Source organism: Zosterops lateralis (genome assembly GCF_965231275.1).
Source record: "Zosterops lateralis genome assembly, chromosome: 22".
NCBI lineage: Eukaryota > Metazoa > Chordata > Aves > Passeriformes > Zosteropidae > Zosterops > Zosterops lateralis.
This window is the reverse complement of record NC_139782.1, coordinates 6,636,017-6,656,711: the sequence shown is the minus strand read 5'-3', so window position 1 is coordinate 6,656,711 and position 20,695 is coordinate 6,636,017. Positions and strand designations below refer to the sequence as shown.

The window sequence follows — 20,695 nt, the reverse complement described above, 5'->3', positions numbered from 1 at the left end:
ATTCCTGATCCTTCCCCCCAAACTGGGCTGGATATTCCTGATCTTTCCCCCCAAACTGGGCTGGATATTCCTGATCCTTCCCCCCAAACCAACCTGGATATTCCTGATCCTTCCCTCCAAACTGGGCTGGATATTCCTGATCTTTCCCTCCAAACTGGGCTGGATATTCCTGATCCTTCCCTCCAAACCAGCCCTGGATATTCCTGATCCTTCCCTCCAAACTGGGCTGGATATTCCTGATCCTTCCGTCCAAACTGGGCTGGATATTCCTGATCCTTCCCCCCAAACCAACCTGGATATTCCTGATCCTTCCCTCCAATTCCTGATCCTTCCCCCAAACTGGGCTGGATATTCCTGATCCTTCCCCCCAAACCAGCCCTGGATATTCCTGATCCTTCCCCCCAAACTGGGCTGGATATTCCTGATCCTTCCCCCCAAACCAACCTGGATATTCCTGATCCTTCCTTGCAAACCTGCCTCTCCCATTCCTGATTTTCCAGCCCAGCCCATTCTATTCCCGGTTTTCCAGCCTCTCCCATTCCCAGTTTTTCCCAGCCCAGCCTCTCCCATTCCCAGTTTTCCAGCCCTGTGTTCTATTCTTGGTTTTCCAGGCTCTCCCATTCCTGGTTTTCCAACCCAGCCCATTCTATTCCCGGTTTTCCAGCCCAGCCTGTTCTATTCCTGGTTTCCAATTCCTGCTTTTCCAGCCTCTCCCATTCCTGGTTTCCATTCCCAGTTTTCCAGTCCAGCCTTTCCCATTTCCACTTTTCCAGCCCAGCCTGTTCTATTCCTGGTTTTCCAGCCTCTCCCATTCCCGGTTTCCCAGCCCCGTGGGGTGGGTGTGTCCGTGTGGAGCCGTGTCTGTCTGTCTCTCTCTCTGTCTGTCTCTCTGTCTGTCTGTCTGTCTGTCTGTCTGTCTGTCCCCTCTCAGTGTCGCTGTTTCTCTGTCCCCAAAAGCCGCCTGAGCAATGAGATCCCAGCGTGAGTAACGGCCCCATTGTCACCTCCCCCATGGCCCCATTGTCACCCCAAAGGCTCTGCCACCCCCAGCACAGCCCCACTGTCACCCCAAAGGCTTTGCCATGTCCCCATTGTCACCCCAAGGGCTCTGCCACCCCCAGCACGGCCCCATTGTCACCCCAAAGGCCCCATTGTCACCCCAAGGGCTCTGCCACCCCCAGCACGGCCCCATTGTCACCCCAGAACAGCCCCATTGTCACCCCAAAGGCTTTGCCACGTCCCCATTGTCACCCCAAAGGCTCTGCCACCCCCAGCACGGCCCCATTGTCACCCCAAAGGCTTTGCCATGTCCCCATTGTCACCCCAAGGCTCTGCCACCCCCGGCATGTCCCCATTGTCACCCCAAACCCCGGGGCAGGAGCTGGGGGGAGGAATTCGGGGCCTTTCCATGGAGGAATTTCCCCAAATATCCAATTTAAACCCACCCTGAGGCCGTTCCCTCTCCTCCTGTCCCCTGTCCCCTGGGGCTGTCCCCTGTCCCATGGAGCTGTCCCCTGGGGCTGTCCCCTGTCCCCTGTCCCATGGAGCTGTCCCCATCCTCTCATGGATTTATGGGGAGCAAAAAGTCCCTTCCTGAGCTGCTTTTCTGCCCCTTCCCAGCTCCCTCAGGGGAGGATTGTTCCCTCCTGGCCACAATCCTGCTGACCCCTCATCCCTGGGACAATTCCTGATCACCCCCAAATTCCTGCTTGGGCTCTGAGGAGGAGGGAGAGGGAAAAGGGAAAAGAGGAGAAGGAGAAGGAGAAGGAGAAGGAGAAGGAGAAGGAGAAGGAGAAGGAGAAGGAGAAGGAGAAGGAGAAGGAGAAGGAGAAGGGAAGAAAAATGGGAAAATAAAATGGGAAAGAAAAGGAAAATGGAAAAGGAAAATAGGAAAGGAAAATGGAAAAGAAAAATGGAAAAAAAGGGGAGAGGGAGAAGGAGAATGGAGGAAAGGAAAGGAAAGGAAAGGAAAGGAAAGGAAAGGAAAGGAAAGGAAAGGAAAGGAAAGGAAAGGAAAGGAAAGGAAAGGAAAGGAAAGGAAAGGAAAGGAAAGGAAAGGAAAGGAAAGGAAAGGAAAGGAAAGGAAAGGAAAGGAAAGGAAAGGAAAGGAAAGGAAAGGAAAGGAAAGGAAAGGAAAGGAAAGGAAAGGAAAGGAAAGGAAAGGAAAGGAAAGGAAAGGAAAGGAAAGGAAAGGAAAGGAAAGGAAAGGAAAGGAAAGGAAAGGAAAGGAAAGGAAAAGGAAAGGAAAGGAAAGGAAAGGAAAAGGAAAGGAAAGGAAAGGAAGAAACTGCCCCACGCTTACGGCACATTCCCCTTTTCTCCCCCGAGTGCCGAGGCGCTGGATCTCCCCTGGGAGCCCAGGTGAGTGTCCCAGGCCGTGCCTGCCGCGCTCTGCCCCTGCCCCAGCATGTCCCGTGTCCCTGTGCGTGTCCCCTGTGTCCTGTCCTGCCTTTCTATCCCCGAGGGACCACAGAGGGGACAGCCAAGGGCCACCAGCCCCAGCCTCTGGGTGTCCCTTGGGAATACAAAGCTCTCTGTGTTGTCCTTGTCCTGTCTCTGTGTGTCCCTCACTCCACCAAGAGACTCGTGCCCGTCCCAGAGGCAAAAATTGGGATTCCAACCTGGGGAAAATCCCGTCCTTCCTTGGGAAAAGGGGTTTTGTTGCCTCCATGCCCTTCCTGGGACAGTGTCCAGGGTGGGATATTGATCCTCATGCTCCATGGGGAACAAAAACTCATCTGGATTTTTTGGGGAGGATCCCAGGAGAGCTGTGCAGCCTCACCCAGGGGGAACTCCAGCCTTGGAATTCCCAAATGTGGGAACTGGCTCAGAGACCTCCAGGAGACTCTGGACTGGTTTGGAGCTTCCCATCTGCTTCCAGGAATTCTGATCCCACAAAATATTTCCCTTTGAGGGCAGCAGGTGGGGACAAACCCCATGGGTTTATTCTGATGCCAGGAATGGGATGGAGGTAATCCCAAAACCTGCCCCTCCATGAGTCCACCAGGTGGGGACAGACCCCATAGGTGAATCCTAGGAAAAAGGGATGGAGATTATCCCGAAATCCATGACCCTCAAGTCCAGCAGGTGGGACAGACCCCATGGGTGAATCCTAGGAAAAAGGGATGGAGATTATCCCGAAATCTGTGACCTTCATGAATCCAGCAGGTGGGACAGACCCCATGGGTGAATCCTAGGAAAAAGAGATGGAGATTATCCCAAAATTTGTGATCTTCAAGGCCAGCAGGTGGGGAACAGACTCCATGGACATATCCTAGGAATGGGATGGAGGTAATCCCAAAACCTGACCCTCTGTGAGTCCAGCAGGTGGGGACAGATTCCAAGAGTTTATTCTGATGCCAGGAATGGGATGGAGGTAATCCCAAAACCTGTGACCCTCAAAGGTGGGCACAGGTGGGCACAGGTCCATCCCACCAAACCCTGGGATGAGGATGAGAATGAGGATGATGATGATGAGGAGGAGGAGGAGAATGAGGATGATGAGGATGATGAGGATGAGGAGGTTGCTGTAGGATTTTCCCCTCCCTGCCCTCACCCCCGTGTCCCTCCCCAGCGAGAAGGCGCTGCAGTCCAACCACTTTGAGCTGAGCATCAAGACGGAGGCGACGCAGGGGCTGCTGCTGTGGAGCGGGAAGGGGCTGGAGCGCTCGGATTTCATCGCCCTGGCCATCGTGGACGGCTTCGTGCAGCTCAGCTACGACCTGGGCTCCAAGGCCGTCACCCTGCGCTCCACCGTGCCCGTCAACAACAACCAGTGGGTGCACATCAAAGCCTCCAGGTGAGCACTGGGAGTGGGATTGGGGTTGGGACGGGGATTGGGATAGGGATTGGGTGAGAGGCATCAGGATCAGGATCGGGATCAGGATTGGGATGGGGATCAGGATCGGGATCGGGATTGGCATTGGGATTGGGTGAAGGGCATTGGGATTGGGTGAAGGGCATTGGGTAAGGGGCATTGGGATCAGGATTGGAATCAGGATTGGAATTGGGATTGGGTGAGGGGCATTGGGATTGGGATCAGGATTGGGTGAGGGGGAGCGGGATCGGCATTGGGATCAGGATCGGGATAGGGATTGGGTGAGGGGCATTGGGATGGGGATTGGGACTGGAATTGGGATCAGAATCAGGATTGTGATGGGGATGGGGGTTGGATTTGGGATCAGGATGGGGATCGGGATCAGGATCAGGACAGGGATCAGAATTGGGATCAGAATCGGGATTGCGTGAGGGACATGGGGATCAGGATTGGGATGGGGATCAGGGCATTGGGATTGGGTGAGGGCCATTGGGATCGGAATTGGGATCGGGATCAGGATTGGGATGAGGATGGGGATTGTGTGAAGGGCATTGGGATTGGGATCAGGATTGGGATAAGGATTGGGTGAGGGGCATTGGGATCATGATTGGGGATGGGGATCAGGATCTCAGTTGGGACTGGGATTGGGTGAGGGGCACCGGGATGGAGACTGGGATTGGGATCAGGATCGGGATTGGGTGAGGGGCATCGGGATTGGCATTGGGATCAGGATTGGGATGAAGGTGGGGATTGGGTGAAGGGCATCAGGATTGGCATTGGGATCAAGATTGGGTGAAGGGCATCGGGCTGTTGGTGAATCCCTGTTTTCCCTCCCTCCCTCCCGGGGCAGGGTGCAGAGGGAAGGGACCCTCCAGGTGGGGAACGAAGCCCCCATCGCCGGCTCCTCTCCCCTGGGGGCCACCCAGCTGGACACGGACGGGGCGCTGTGGCTGGGTGAGTCTGGGGAAAGGGGACATTGCCCTGTCCCAGGGTGGGATTCCCTGTCCCCTTCCCTGTCCCCATGCTGTCCCTTTCCCTATCCCCTATTCCTGTCCCCTGTCCCCATGCTGTCCCCCTCCATCTGACCCTGTTCCATTGCAGGTGGGTTGTCCCTGTCCCTGTGCTGTCCCCTATCCGTGTCCCTGTCCTGTCCCCTGTCCCCAGCCTGTCCCCACACTGTCCCCTGTCCCCTGTCCATCTGACCTTGTTCCATTGCAGGTGGGCTGTCCCCTATCCCTGTCCCTTGTCCCCTATCCCTGTCCCTGTCCCCTGTCACTATCCCCATTCTGTCCCCCCTCCACATGACCCCATTCCCTTCCAGGTGGTCTGGACAAGGTGCGCGAGTGGCCCCAGCTGCCCAAGGCGTTCAGCACGGCCTTTGTGGGCTGTCCCCTGTCCCCTATCCCTGTCCCCTGTCCCTGTCCTGTGTCCCCTGTCCCTGTCCCCATTCTGCCCCTCTCCATGTCACTTTATTCCCTTCCAGGAGGCCTGGACAAGGCGAGCCCGCGGCCCCGGCTGCCCAAGGCGTTCAGCACGGCCTTTGTGGGCTGTCCCCTGTCCCCTATCCCTGTCCCTGTGCCTTCCCTGTCCCCTGTCCCTGTCCCCTCCATGTGACCCTATTCCATTTCAGGCGGGCTGGACAAGGCAAGCACACTGCCCAAGGCGTTCAGCACGGCCTTCATGGGCTGTCCCCTATCCCTGTCCCCTATCCCATCTCCATCTCACCCCATTTTTCTCTCCAGGCGGTCTGGACAAGGCGAGCCCGCGGCCGCGGCTGCCCAAGGCGTTCAGCACGGCCCTTGTGGGCTGTCCCCTGTCCTGTGTCCCTGTCCCCTATCCCTGTCCCCTATCCCTGTCCTGTGTCCCCTGTCCCTGTCCCCATTCTGCCTCTCTCCATGTCACTTTATTCCCTTCCAGGAGGCCTGGACAAGGCGAGCCCGCAGCCCCGGCTGCCCAAGGCGTTCAGCACGGCCTTTGTGGGCTGTCCCCTATCCCTGTCCCTATCCCTGTCCATCTCACCCCATTTTCCATTCCAGGTGGTCTGGACAAGGCGAGCCTGTGGCCGCGGCTGCCCAAGGCGTTCAGCACGGCCTTTGTGGCCTGTCCCCTGTCCTGTGTCCCTGTCCCTTGTCCCTTTCCCTGTCCCCTGTCCCCATTCTGCCCCTCTCTATGTGACTGTGTTTTATTCCAGGTGGTCTGGACAAGGCGAGCCCGCGGCCGTGGCTGCCCAAGGCGTTCAGCACGGCCCTTGTGGGCTGTCCCCTGTCCCTGCCCCCTGTCCATCTCACCCCGTTTTTCTCTCCAGGCAGTCTGGACAAGGCGAGCCCGCGGCCGCGGCTGCCCAAGGCGTTCAGCACGGCCTTTGTGGGCTGTCCCCTGTCCCCTATCCCTGTCCCCTATCCCTGTCCTGTGTCCCCTGTCCCCTATCCCCATTCTGCCCCTCTCCATGTCACTTTATTCCCTTCCAGGAGGCCTGGACAAGGCGAGCCCACGGCCGCGGCTGCCCAAGGTGTTCAGCACGGCCTTTGTGGGCTGTCCTCTGTCCCTGTCCCCTATCCCTGTCCCCTATCCCATCTCCATCTCACCCCATTTTCCATTCCAGGCGGTCTGGACAAGGCGAGCCCGCGGCCCCAGCTGCCCAAGGCGTTCAGCACGGCCTTTGTGGGCTGTCCCCTGTCCCCTATCCCTGTCCCCTATCCCTGTCCCCTATCCCTGTCCTGTGTCCCCTGTCCCCTGTGCCCATTCTGCCCCTCTCTATGTGACTGTGTTCTATTCCAGGAGGCCTGGACAAGGCGAGCCCGCGGCCCCGGCTGCCCAAGGCGTTCAGCACGGCCTTTGTGGGCTGTCCCCTGTCCCCTATCCCTGTCCCCTATCCCCATTCTGCCCCTCTCTATGTGACTGTGTTCTATTCCAGGCGGTCTGGACAAGGCGAGCCCGCGGCCGCGGCTGCCCAAGGCGTTCAGCACGGCCTTTGTGGGCTGCATGAGGGATGTCCAGGTGGACCGGCGCGAGCTGCACCTGCTGGAGGACGCCCTGAACCAGCCCCGGATATTGCACTGCTCCGACAAATAGAGCCCAGGGACCTCCCTGCCTTCCCTCCCCCCCTACCTGCCTATTGCTGTAATTATTTTCTATTTTTGTAAACTTATTGCTTTTTATATTTTTTGAAGGGGAGGGGAGGGCAGGGAGGGCAGGAACCCCTTTTTTTTTTTTTTTTTTTTTTTTTTTGGTGTTTTTTTGGGGCTTTTTCGGGTTCTTTCTTGGGGCACCAAAACTTGGACCCAAAACGGAACAAAGGAACGACCACAAGAACTCTCCCACTGCAGCCTCCATCTTCTTCATACTTGAAACTTCTTTTTTAGAGGGGATGATGTTGTTCCCCTCCTCTTTTTATTTTTCCTGCTGTTTTTTTTTGGGAGGGGATAACCCCCAAAAATTTCCTGTGCACCGAAAGTTGGACCCAAAACAGAACAAAGGAACGACCACAAGAACTCTCCCACTGCAGCCTCCATCTTCTTCATACTTGAAGCTTCTTTTTTTTAGAAGGGGGGACATTGTTCCCCTCCTCTTTTATTTTTCCTGCTGTTTTTTGGGGGGGAGGGACAAACAACCTCCCAAATTCCCTGTGCGCCGAAATTTGGACCCAAAATGGAACAAAGGAACGACCACAAGAACTCTCCCACTGCAGCCTCCATCTTCTTCATACCTGAAGCTTCTTCTTTTTTAGAGAGGAGGATGTTATTCCCCTCTCTCTATTTTTTCCTGCTGTTTTTTTGGGGGGAGACAAACAACCCCCCAAATTTCCAAAACTTGGGCCCAAAACAGAACAAAGGAACGACCACAAGAACTCTCCCACTGCAGCCTCCATCTTCTTCATACTTGAAACTTCTTCTTTTTTAGAGAGGATGGATGTTATTCCTCCCTCTTTTATTTTTTCCTGCTGTTTTTTTGGGGGAATAACCCCCAAAATTTCCTGTGAGGGAGAAAACGCTGCTGGTGCAGGCGAAACCTTCACAGATTTGGGTTTTGGCTCTTCCAAACCTCCTCCTGGCCCTTTGTTCACCCCGATTCTGCCCCTCCTTTTTTCTCCCTCCTCTCACTGTAATTTATGTGTGTAAAGGATCTCAAGTGCTTTTTTTATTTTTCCTCCTTCGAGCTCTGCTCAAATCAGGGATGCCACGCACTGGAAAATGAGAGAGAGATAGAGATGTGCTCGCCTCGGGACTCTTTTCTGGGCTCAGAGGTGGCTGGGGAGGGAAAAAAGTGGATTTTTCCAGCTCTTCTCCTCCTCCTCTTCCTCTCGGACAGGCTGTGAAACCTCATTCCCGATGTTTTTTGTGTTCATCCACACAAAAATCCCCTCTGAGGTCACCCCAAGCCTTGGCCACTTGGAGCTCCTCTCCAAGAGCTGGGAATTCTCTCCCTCTTTCCCAAAAAAAAAACAAAAAAGGACCAGAAGATTCCCTTTATTCCCTTTTTTTCCCTTTCTCAGAGATCTCTTGGATATTTTTATCCAGCTTGGGAAGGCAGAGCTGGGCACCAGAGCCTCTCCCACGACGAAAATTTGGAATTATATTCTTTTTACCTTGGATTTCGAGGTAAAATTTGGATTTTCTGCATCAGGAATGCAGAGCTGGGCACTGGAGCCTCTCCCACGACGAAAATTTGGAATTTTATTATTTTTTACCTTGGATTTGGACGGTTTTTTGGGTCTCATTCCCAATGTTTTTTGTGTTCATCCACACAAAAATCCCCTCCGGGGTCACCCCAAGCCTTGGCCACTTGGAGCTCCTCTCCAAGAGCTGGGAATTCTCTCCTTCTTTCCCAAAAAACAAAAAAAAAAGGACCAGGAAATTTCCATTTTTCCCCCTTCTCAGAGATCTCTTGGATGTGTTTTTCCAGCCTGGGAAGGCAGAGCTGGGCACCAGAGCCTCTCCCACAACAAAAATTTGGAATTATATTCTTTTTACCTTGGATTTCGAGGTAAAATTTGGATTTTCTGCATCAGGAATGCAGAGCTGGGCACTGGAGCCTCTCCCACGACGAAAATTTGGAATTTTATTATTTTTTACCTTGGATTTGGAGGGTTTTTTGAGTCTCATTCCTGACCAGGAGCCAGAGCCTCTCCCACGACAAGAATTTAGAATTTTATTATTTTTTACCTTGGATTTGGAGGTTTTTTTGGGTCTCATTCCTGACCAGGACATTCCCATTTTTTTCCCTTTTCTCAGAAATCTCTTGGATATTTTTATCCAGCCTGGGAATGCAGAACTGGCACTGGAGCCTCTCCCACAAGGAAAATTTGGAATTTTATTATTTTTTACCTTGGATTTGGAGGTTTTTTTGAGTCTCATTCCCGACCAGGAGATTCCCATTTTTTTCCCCTTTCTCAGAGATCTCTTGGATATTTTTATCCAGCCTGGGAATGCAGAGCTGGGCACCAGAGCCTCTCCCACAACAAAAATTTGGAATTATATTCTTTTTACCTTGGATTTCGAGGTAAAATTTGGATTTTCTGCATCAGGAATGCAGAGCTGGGCACTGGAGCCTCTCCCACGACGAAAATTTGGAATTTTATTATTTTTTACCTTGGATTTGGAGGGTTTTTTGGGTCTCATTCCCAATGTTTTTTGTGTTCATCCACACAAAATTCCCCTCCGGGGTCACCCCAAGCCTTGGTCACTTGGAGCTCCTCTCCAAGAGCTGGGAATTCTCTCCCTCCTTCCCAAAAAAAAAAAAAAAAAGGACCAGGAAATTTCCATTTTTCCCCCTTCTCAGAGATCTTTTGGATGTGTTTTTCCAGCCTGGGAAGGCAGAACTGGCACCAGAGCCTCTCCCACGACGAAAATTTGGAATTTTATATTTTTTACCTTGGATTTGGAGGTAAAATTCGGATTTTCTGCATCAGGAATGCAGAGCTGGGCACTGGAGCCTCTCCCACGACGAAAATTTGGAATTTTATTATTTTTTACCTTGGATTTGGAGGTTTTTTTGGGTCTCATTCCTGACCAGGAGCCAGAGCCTCTCCCACTACAAGAATTTAGAATTTTATTATTTTTTACCTTGGATTTGGAGATTTTTTTGGGTCTCATTCCCAACCAGGAGATTCCCATTTTTTTCCCTTTTCTCAGAAATCTCTTGGATATTTTTATCCAGCCTGGGAATGCAGAGCTGGGCACTGGAGCCTCTCCCACAATGAAAATTTGGAATTTTATTATTTTTTACCTTGGATTTGGAGGTTTTTTTGGGGTTTTCCACTCTCCTCTGGATGTTTCCAGCCCGGCAGGAACAGCTCCAATGGGAATGGGGAATATTTGAGGTGGAAATTTGAAGAATTTTCTGCCTGGAAAGGAAAATTTCGGATCCCTGGATCTCCTGGAGGAGAAAAGATGGATCTCCACATTTCTGCTGGAAATTCCATTTCCCCATTTTGGGATTTCCTTCTCCACAGGGAAAGGATTTCCTGGTGGTTTGTGGCTCCTTTTTTCCACCCTCAGCTGGAATTTCTCCGTGGAAAAAAATGACTTTATTTATGGAATTTATGGAATTCACCTGCGGGATCCCGACGGGTTTTGGGTGGGAATTTCTGCCCAAAAATGGCAGAAATTGGTGCTTTTTTCCCCCTAAATTTCTATCCCACCTCACAGGACACCCTTTAAAAAACCTTTAAACCCTTTAAAAACCTTTAAAACCTTTTAAAACCCTTTAAAACCCTTTAAAATGGGGCTTTTGGCACCAACCTTTGAGCCAGGAAAAATCAAATTTTTTCTCTCAGGGGCGAGCTCTGAACAAAGAAGGGAAAAAAAAAAAAACAACGGAAAAAAAAAAGAAAAAAAACCACTTGGATCTGCTTTTATTTCATTTATTCAATTAAAAAAAAAAATAAATATTCCCAAGTTGTGACATTTCCTGTGGAAAATCTGGGGTTAAATATAAATATTCTGTGGCTGTGCCTGGAGGGGGTTCCCTGAGTGCCAAAATTCCCATTTTTTTTTTTTTAGTGGCTGCTGGGTCCAGGTTGGGATTCCTGGTGGGAAATGCTGGGATGGGATGGGAGGGGAAAAATCTGGGAGTATCCCACAAAATCCATATTTTGGGAATGGGATTTTCCAGCTCCAAAGGGACGGGAGAAGCCGCTGGTTTTCAAAGTCAAGAAACAGCAAAAAAAAAAAAAACAAAAAAACGCAACAACTGAACAATAAAAATTAAAAAATAAAACCTCATCTTGCTTTTTCTTGGAAATGCCTTAAACCAGGATTTTATCTCCTGCTGGGGGAACATTTGGAATTTTTGGGTTTATTTTTAATCACATTTATACCCCAAAACCTAAAAAAAAAAAATCCCCACAAAAAAAAAAAACCCCATTGAGGTTGTGGGATTTTTTTTTTTTTTTTTAACCCAGATTTGATTAAATTTTTTTTGGCTTTAATTTAAAATCTCTGAGATGTGGAGAAAAGGGGGAATGAATTCCTGACTTTGGGGAGCTGCTGGCTCAAATCCCGAGGGGCGACGCGCACTAGAGGAGCAGAATGATTATAACCATTTACTAACTCGTGTCTTTTTTTTTTTCCTCAAAAAAAAAAATAAAATAAAATAAATAAATCACCCAGAAATAAAAAGTTTGGAAACGATTAAAGAGGTTTGTAAAGGATTTGGTGTTTCTTTTTTTTCTTTCTGTGTTTTTTGGTTTTTTTTTTGGAATTAAGGAAAATTCTGATTTTATTTTTATTTTTATATTTTTTTGGTGTTGTTTGATGGGAAAAAAGGGGTTTCTGTGTCTCCTAAATTCAGTTTTTTTCCACAATTTCCCACCACAATTTGCAGGATTTTTGTGTCTTTCCTTCCTCTTCTCTGTGGCCAGGGAGTGGTTTAAACTCTTGGGAATTTCCACTTTTCCCTCTTTTTGTTTTTCCAAGGAATTTTTTTACATTCCAAGGATCTCACGGGGACTGAGGAGATTCCCCTGAGGGTTTTCCCTGCTGGAAATCCATGAAAAATCAGCCTGGAACAGGATGGGGTTTGATAAAAACCTTTCCAGGTTTAATAAAAACCTTTCCAGGTGGGCTGAGATCCCACAGGGAGGGACCAGTGGCACCAGGGAAGGACAATTCCATCATTTTCCTTTGGATTTGAAAGGGAAATTCAGAGGTTTTGGAAAAAATCCAAGTCAAATTTATGCTTTTCCCCATAAAAGACAGAAATCCTGAGAAATTGCTTCCCTTAAAAGCCAAAAATCCCAAGAAATTGGGATAAGGAGGAGTCAAGTGTGTGTTACATTTCACATAAATTGAGAATATTTGGGGTTTGAAGGGTGAATTCAGAGGTTTTGGACAAATCCAAGTCAAATTTATGCTGTTTCCCAATCAAAAGCCAGAAATCCCAAGAAATGGGGACGTTCCAGTGAGGGGAGAGGGGTTTGGGGTCTGCCAGGAAATCCAGGAGAGGAGTTTTGTCCTGTCCATGTTCCCCATGGAGCTGAGCAGATCCAGGAGCTCGTGGAAAGGGGAATTTTATCCCAAATCCTGTCAGGATAACAGATTTTGTCCTTGTTTCTCATCCCTGAGCAGATCCAGGAGCTCCTGGTGCTGCTGAAATGGGGGTTTTGTCCCAAATCCAGCCATGACAGAAGTTCCTGTCGTTGTTCCTCATCCCTGAGCAGATCTGGGAGCTCCTGGTACTGCTGGAAAAAGGTTTTGTCCCAAATTCTGTCAGGATCCAGAGGCTCTGGCACTGCTGGAATGGGGATTTTGTCCCAGAATTTGTCAGGGCAGGAGTTCCTGCCCCTGTTCTTCATCCTTGAGCAGATCCAGGAGCTCCTGGGGCTGCTGGAATGGGGATTTTTTTCCCAAATCCTGTCAGCACAGCAGGTCTAGTCCCTGTTCCTCATCCCTGAGCAGATCCAGGAGCTCCTGGGGCTGCTGGAATGGGGGTTTTGTCCCAGAAGTTGTCAGAGCAGAAGTTCCTTATCCCTGAGCAGATCCAGAGTCTCTGGCACCACCAGAATGGGAGTTTTGTCCCAGATCTTGCCAGCACAGCAGCTCCTGCCCCTGCTCCTCATCCCTGAGCACATCCAGAGTCTCTGGCACCACCAGAACGGGGATTTTGTCCCAGATCCTGTCAGCACAGCAGGTTCTGTCCCGTTCCAATCCCTGAGCAGACCCAGGAGCTCCTGGCCCTACTAGAACTGGGTTTTTTCCCCAAATCCTGTCAGGATCCAGAAGCTCCTGGCACTACTGGAATGGGGATTTTTTTTTTCCCAAAATCCTGTCAGGATCCAGAGCCTCTGGCACCACTGGAATCGGGATTTTCTCCCAGATCTTGTCAGCCCAGCAGGTCCTGTCCCTTGTCCCCATAGAGCTGAGGGGATCCAGGAGCTCCTGGGGCTGCTGGAATGGAGGTTTTGTCCCAGAAGTTGTCAGGGCAGAAGTTCCTCATCCCTGAGCAGATCCAGGAGCTCCTGGCACCACCAGAATGGGGATTTTGTCCCAGATCCTGTCAGCACAGCAGCTCCTGTCCCCGTTCCAATCCCTGAGCACATCCAGAGTCTCTGGCACCACCAGAATGGGGGTTTTGTCCCAGATCCTGTCAGCACAGCAGGTTCTGTCCCCGTTCCAATCCCTGAGCAGACCCAGGAGCTCCTGGCCCTACTAGAACTGGGTTTTTTCCCCAAATCCTGTCAGGATCCAGAAGCTCCTGGCACTACTGGAATGGGGATTTTTTTTCCCAAATCCTGTCAGGATCCAGAGCCTCTGGCACCATTGGAACAGGAATTTTGCCCCAGATCTTGTCAGCACAGCAGGTCCTGTCCCTTGTTCTCATAGAGCTGAGGGGATCCAGGAGCTCCTGGCACCACTGGAACGGGGGTTTTGTCCCAGAAGTTGTCAGGGCAGAAGTTCCTCATCCCTGAGCAGATCTAGGAGCTTCTGGGACCACCAGAATGGGGATTTTCTCCCAGATCTTCTCAGCACAGCAGGTCCTGTCCCTGCTCCTCAGCCCCGAGCAGACCCAGGATCTCCTGGCCCTACTGGAAGGGGGCCGGTGTGACAGCAGCCGCCGCCGTGGTGGCTTTGGGGGGCAGGAACTCGGGCCTGCTGACGGCCACAGTCCGCGTGAAGCAGCGCAGGTTGCCCGTCTTGAGCGCGCACTGCACGGGCCACAGGATGATGCAGAACAGGATGATGATCAGCGCCGACAGCAGCACCACTCGTTTCCAGTCGTCACACAGCTCACACCTTGACAATCTCCCCGCCAGCCCTTCGGGGGCAGCCTCAGCACTCTCGGGTTTGCTCATGGCCACGTCGATGGAGATGCAGGACTCGGGGTTCTCGGCGTCGTCGGAGGCGCGGCGGCAGCAGAGCTTGGTGCCCTCCATCCACAGCACCTGTGGGAAATGGAATTCTTTGTTAGGCAGCCGGTTTGTTGAAGTTCTTGATGTTGGTTATGTGACCAGTTTGTTAAAGTTCTTAATGTTTGTAACCTTTGTTATGTAAAAGCTCTTGATGCTTGTAAACCCATCAAGTTTCATAGCAAATGTTTCACCCAGAAGTCCCTATACCCTTTCTCAGTTCCCACTTCCCCCACGTCAAGTGAGGCGCTCCCACTGCTCCCATAAAGACTTGTGCACATCTGCATATTCAAATGAGAGAGCTCCAGCACCCCTAACAGCGAGCCAACCTAAGGTGAACACCCAAAACTGATTGCCCTAAGTCAGGAACACATAAAGGAACTCCAGGCCCATTCCTTGGTCGCTCACCATGAATTGACAGTAGAAGAGAAAAGTAAGTGCCCCGAGTATCTTAAAGGCAAAGAAGGATTTGGATTTCTAGCCTGACCCCATCCTGTTTGGAGCCTTCCCAAGGACTCCTGAGAGGATGGAAGGTGTTGGAGTCCAGGGCATCCCTCTGGGCGCCCTGGAAGGTCACAGACCTCGGTAGAGAGGCCTGGGACCCGAAAAAGAGGGTCTGGGGTCTGTCCAGGGGGGTCTGGGGTCTCTCCAGGGGGTCTGGAGTCTGTGCAGAGGGGTCTGGGGTCTGCCCAGGGGGGTTTGCCTGGCACAGAGCCCAGGAAGACACAATCTTTGATTTTGGTCCATGTGAAAAACATCTAACAGAGAGAAGAATTGCAAGTCACAAAGGTGTTACTGAGAGTAGTGTAGTTATCACGGTGCAGAAGATGTTGTAGTTTTGGGTTTTTAGAATGTAGATGCAAAGGGACAAGATGGAGATTTTAGGGCGGTGCCCTGGGTTCTTCTTCTTCTCCCTTGGCATCCATTTTCTGCAGTGACGTGGGCACAAAGGAGTTTCAGTGGATTGGGGCAGAGTAGAAATGACCCTGTTAGTGCAGGTGATAGACATTGGCGTCCCTGGGTGGGCACGAATGGGCAGGAATGGACAGAGGACATAGGGGAGTCACCTCGTGTCCAGGCTGCTGTGAACACCTCGGCCAAACACAGAGAATTTTAAGATAAGAAATAATAAACAACGCGAGAAACAAGAAAACCAAGACCTTGAGACTCCTCATCATTCTCACACCGAGCTCAGCACAGAACACAGAGACACAGAGTCAGACAGCAGACCCTAAATCCTTCAGAAGTCAAGAGGGAAAATCACTCTCTTCGTGCCCACACAAACCACCAGCCAGCCTTGGAATCTCAGGTGAGGAAACAACCAGATTAAAACCCAAGAGGAAGGCCCAGCTCTGCCTGCTCTCCAGTGGACAGAACTGAAGACTCCTCCTCGGGAGCAGCGGTGGTGTGTGCGCACCCCTAACCCCCCATCCCTGGCTGTTTTTCAATAAAATCCATTTTCTGAAGGAGAAGAAGGTCTCCTTGGCCCGTTCTAACAGCACCTTCTCCTGCTGCAGCTCCGGGGGCAGCGTGGCCAGCAGCTCCTTGCTGGTCCTCAGCCCCGGCGGGCCCTGCTGGGGGATGTTGGTGAGCTGGCGGCAGAAGGGACAGGGCAGCAGGTCCTCGGGTTGGTTGGGAGGTAGGGCAGTGCTCAGCCTGGCCACGCACTCCAGGCAGAAGACGTGCGAGCACTGCAGCAGTTTGGGCGTTTTGAAGGTGTTGTCGTAGGTGTTGAAGCAGATGGAGCACTCCACCGGAGAGGCGGGTTTGGGCGACGTGGGGTTGGGGGAGCTCGGGGAGGCCCCCGGGGATCGGCCCTTCCTGCGCCCATCGCTGGGCGAGGGCAGCACCAGGGGGCTGATGGGGATGGGGATGTCACCCGGAGAGGACGGGACGGGGCTGCTGGGGGACTCCGGGGTGCTGGAGTGCCACAGCTGCGAGAAACACGACATGGCGGAGCTCCCGGACAGGAACCCAGCCCGGCCGGACTCTGCAAGAGAAGAACAGCATGGGTTGAGTTAATATTATTATTATTATTATTATTATTATTATTATTAATTTTATTTTAATTTTTATTATTTTTATTATTTTTATTATTTTTATTATTTTTATTATTTTATTTTTATTGTATTTTTATTATTTTATTTTTATTATTTTTATTGTATTTTATTATTTTATTTTTATTATTTTATTTTTATTATTTTTATTGTATTTTTATTATTTTATTTTTATTATTTTTATTGTATTTTTATTATTTTATTATTTTAATATTTTATTGTTATTATTTTAATTTTTATTCTTTTTATTTGAATTTTTTTTGTTAATTTATCTTATTTTACTATTTTATTTTTTCTTTAATTCTGGAAGAGAAAAAGAGCACAGGATTTATTTTATTATTTTATCATATTATATTATTATATATATTATTATTATTATATTATATTATATTATTATTATATTATATTATATTATATTATTTTTATTCTTTTAAAAATTATTTTAATTTTTAATTATTTTATTTTTCTTTTTAAAATTATTTTCTTTTCTTCTTTTGTTATATTATTTCCCTATTTTATTTTATGGTTTTAATTTATAATTTAATGCGATTATTTTCTTTTATCATTTGACTTTATTTTCTTAATTTATTTCACCCACCCAAACCCAAATTCCATCTCCTGTCCCTTTATCCTTCTTGGAATCCCCCAAAATTGAATTATTTTAGGCAGCACCTGCATCCAACCCCAATTTTTTCCATTAATTCCCCTCAGAATCCTCCAAAATTCAGATTATTTCAGGCAACACCAGAATCCAGAGCCAAATTTCATCCTCTGTCTCTTCAAACCCCTCAAAATCCTCCAAAATTTGGATTATTTCAGGCAGCTCCAGCTCCATCCAACCCCAAATTTCACCTCTTTTCCCTTCAAATCCCTCAGAATCACCCAAAATTTGGGTTATTTCAGACAAATCCTGCATCCAAACCCAAATTCCATCTCCTGTCCCTTTATCCTTCTTGGAATCACCAAAAATGGAATAATTTTAGGCAGCACCTGCATCCAACCCCAAATTTTTCCTTTAATCCCCCTCAGAATCCCCCAAAATCCGGATTATTTCAGACAACACCAGAATCCAGAGCCAAATTTCATCCCATATCTCTTCAAATCCCTCAGAATCCCCCAAATTTTGGATTATTTCAGGCAAATCCTCCATCTAAACCCGAATTCCATTTCCTGTCCCTTTATCCTTCTTGGAATCACCAAAAATTGAATAATTTTAGGCAGCACCTGCATCCAACCCCAAATTTTTCCTTTAATCCCCCTCAGAATCCTCAAAAATTCGGATTATTTCAGACAACACCAGAATCCAGAGCCAAATTTCATCCTGTATCTCCTCAAACCCCTCAGAATTCCCCAAAATTTGGATTATTTCAGACAACACCAGAATCCAGAGCCAAATTTCATCCTGTATCTCTTCAAACCCCTCAAAATCCTCCAAAATTTGGGTTATTTCAGGCACCTCCAGCCCCATCCAAACCCAAATTCCATCTCCTGTCCCTTTATCCTTCTTGGAATCACCAAAAATTGAATTATTTTAGGCAGCACCTGCATCCAAACCCAAATTTTTCCATTAATTCCCCTCAGAATCCTCCAAAATTCAGATTATTTCAGACAACACCTGAATCCAGAGCCAAATTTCATCCTCTGTCTCTTCAAACCCCTCAAAATCCTCCAAAATTCGGATTATTTCAGGCAGCTCCATCCAAACCCAAATTCCATCTCCTGTCCCTTTATCCTTCTTGGAATCACCGAAAATTGAATTATTTTAGGCAGCACCTGCATCCAAACCCAAATTTTTACTCTAATCCCCCTCAGAATCTCCCAAAATTCAGATTATTTCAGACAACACCAGAATCCAGAGCCAAATTTCATCCTGTATCTCTTCAAACCCCTCAAAATCCTCCAAAATTCGGATTATTTCAGGCACCTCCAGCCCCATCCAAACCCAAATTCCATCTCCTGGTCCCTTTATCCTTCTTGGAATCACCAAAAATTGAATTATTTTAGGCAGCACCTGCATCCAAACCCAAATTTTTACTTTAATCCCCCTCAGATTCCCCCAAAATTCAGATTATTTCAGACAACATCTGAATCCAGAGCCAAATTTCATCCTCTGTCTCTTCAAACCCCTCAAAATCCTCCAAAATTTGGGTTATTTCAGGCACCTCCAGCCCCATCCAACCCCAAATTTCATCTCCTGTTCCCTTTATCCTTCTTGGAATCACCAAAAATTGAATTATTTTAGGCAGCACCTGCATCCAAACCCAAATTTTTACTTTAATTCCCCTCAGAATCCCCCAAAATCCGGATTATTTCAGGCAACACCAGAATCCAGAGCTAAATTTCATCCCATATCTCTTCAAACCCTTCAGAATCACCCAAAATTTGAGTTATTTCAGGCAAATCCTCCATCTAAACCCAAATTCCATCTCCTGTCCCTTTATCCTTCTTGGAATCACCAAAAATTGAATTATTTTAGGCAGCACCTGCATCCAAACCCAAATTTTTCCATTAATCCCCCTCAGAATCTCCCAAAATTCGAATTATTTCAGGCACCTCCAGCTCCATCCAACCCCAAATTTCTGCTCCTGTCCCTTCAAACCCCTCAGAATCCCCCAAATTTTGGATTATTTCAGGCAAATCCTCCATCTAAACCCAAATTCCATCTCCTGTCCCTTTATCCTTCTTGGAATCCCCCCAAATTGAATAATTTTAGGCAGCACTTGCATCCAACCCCAAATTTTTCCTTTAATCCCCCTCAAAATCCCCCAAAATTCGAATTATTTCAGACAACACCAGAACCCAGAGCCAAATTTCATCCTGTATCTCTTCAAACCCCTCAAAATCCTCCAAAATTCGGATTATTTCAGGCAGATCCAGCTCCATCCAAACCCAAATTTCATCTCCTGTTCCTTTATCCCTCTTGGAATCACCAAAAATTGAATTATTTCAGGCAGCACCTGCATCCAAACCCAAATTTTTCCTTTAATCCCCCTCAGAATTCCCCAAAAATTCGGATTATTTCAGGCACCTCCAGCTCCATCCAAACCCAAATTTCTGCTCCTGTCCCTTCAAATCCCTCAGAATCCCCCAAAATTTGGATTATTTCAGGCAAATCCTCCATCTAAACCCAAATTCCATCTCCTGTCCCTTTATCCTTCTTGGAATCCCCCCAAATTGAATAATTTTAGGCAGCACCTGCATCCAAACCAAATTTTTTCCATTAATCCCCCTCAGAATCCCCCAAAATTCGAATTATTTCAGACAACACCAGAATCCAGAGCCAAATTTCATCCTGTATCTCCTCAAACCCCTCAGAATCCTCCAAAATTTGGATTATTTCAGGCAACACCAGCTCCATCCAACCCCAAATTTCATCTCCTGTCCCTTTATCCCTCTTTGAATCACCAAAAATTGAATTATTTTAGGCAGCTCCTGCATCCAAACCCAAATTTTTACTTTAATCCCCCAAAATTCGGATTATTTCAGGCACCTCCAGCTCCATCCAACCCCAAATTTCTGCTCCTGTCCCTTCAAATCCCTCAGAATCACCCAAAATTCGGGTTATTTCAGGCAAATCCTGCATCTAAATCCAAATTCTATCCTTTGTCCCTTTCACTCTCCTCAAAAATCTCCTGTTTTTTCTTTAATTCTTTATTTTTCCTCAGCCCAGAGACAGAAAAAACGCGGCGCCCTCAGCGATTCCCGCCAAAATTCCTCCTCGTTTTTTAACCAGAAAAACAATAATAAAATAATAAAAAATAATAAAAAATAACAACCCCAAGGTCAAACCTACCCCTGGTGGTGCTCCCCGACACTCGAACTGGGAGAAGAAGAGAAGATTCCATAAAAAATATCCCCAAAATTTCTGGGAAACCCCTGAGGGGTTTTGGAAAACGAACGAGGCCTGAGGGCGGAAAAAAAACCATTTTATTCAAATGGGGCGATAATGAGGGGAAAAAAACTGCTTTTTTTTGTTGTTTGTGAGGGGGAGGTTTGGGATTTCGGCTGGAAAGTGGTGGAATTACAGGAAAAGATGAGGAAATTGAAGGTTTTGGGGTTTTTATCTGGTAAAATTGTGGAATTCTCAGCCTGGAGTGACACAGAGAGAAGGAAAACGGCTCCGGGGAATTATTTGAGATATTTTCCTCAAAAAAGGAAGATTTTCTCTGGAAAAAGGTGCTGGAATTCCAGGAAAATATGAGGGAAGATAAGAAATTTATTTTTGGAGGTTTTTTTTTCTGGTAAAATTGTGGAATTCCCAGCCTGGAGAGACACAGTGAGGAGGAAAAGGGGTCGGGGGAATTATTGGAGAGATTTTCCTCAGAAAAGGAAGATTTTCTCTGGAAAAGGTGCTGGAATTTCAGGAAAAGATGAGAAAAGTGAGGAAATTGAGATTTTAGGGGGTTTTTTTCTGGTAAAATTGTGGAATTCTCGGCCTGGAGTGACACAGTGAGGAGGAAAAAGGGCTCAAAGGCA

At 48.3% G+C, this 20,695-nt stretch overlaps 2 protein-coding genes across 2 annotated transcripts in view; one reads left to right on the top strand and one right to left on the bottom strand.

The window, feature by feature from the left end:
* Positions 1–8,534, top strand: part of AGRN (agrin) — a 156,386-nt gene extending 147,852 nt beyond the window's left edge. Inside the window, exons 39-42 of the mRNA XM_083876993.1 lie at positions 2,096–2,361; positions 3,575–3,799; positions 4,668–4,771; positions 6,732–8,534. Coding sequence (XP_083733119.1) covers positions 2,096–2,361; positions 3,575–3,799; positions 4,668–4,771; positions 6,732–6,889 — 753 coding nt within the window. The 3' untranslated portion in view covers positions 6,890–8,534. The remainder of the gene's footprint in view (positions 1–2,095; positions 2,362–3,574; positions 3,800–4,667; positions 4,772–6,731) is intronic.
* A 5,304-nt stretch (positions 8,535–13,838) lies between these two features.
* RNF223 (ring finger protein 223) lies at positions 13,839–16,884 on the bottom strand (the record flags this gene model as incomplete). Its single annotated transcript, XM_083876992.1, has 2 exons — positions 15,665–16,884; positions 13,839–14,198 (listed from the first exon to the last, which is right to left on the bottom strand). The coding sequence occupies exons 1-2, from the start codon at positions 16,112–16,114 to the stop codon at positions 13,839–13,841; spliced, it is 810 nt and encodes a 269-aa protein (XP_083733118.1). The 5' UTR covers positions 16,115–16,884.
* Between the last annotated feature and the right edge of the window lie 3,811 nt (positions 16,885–20,695).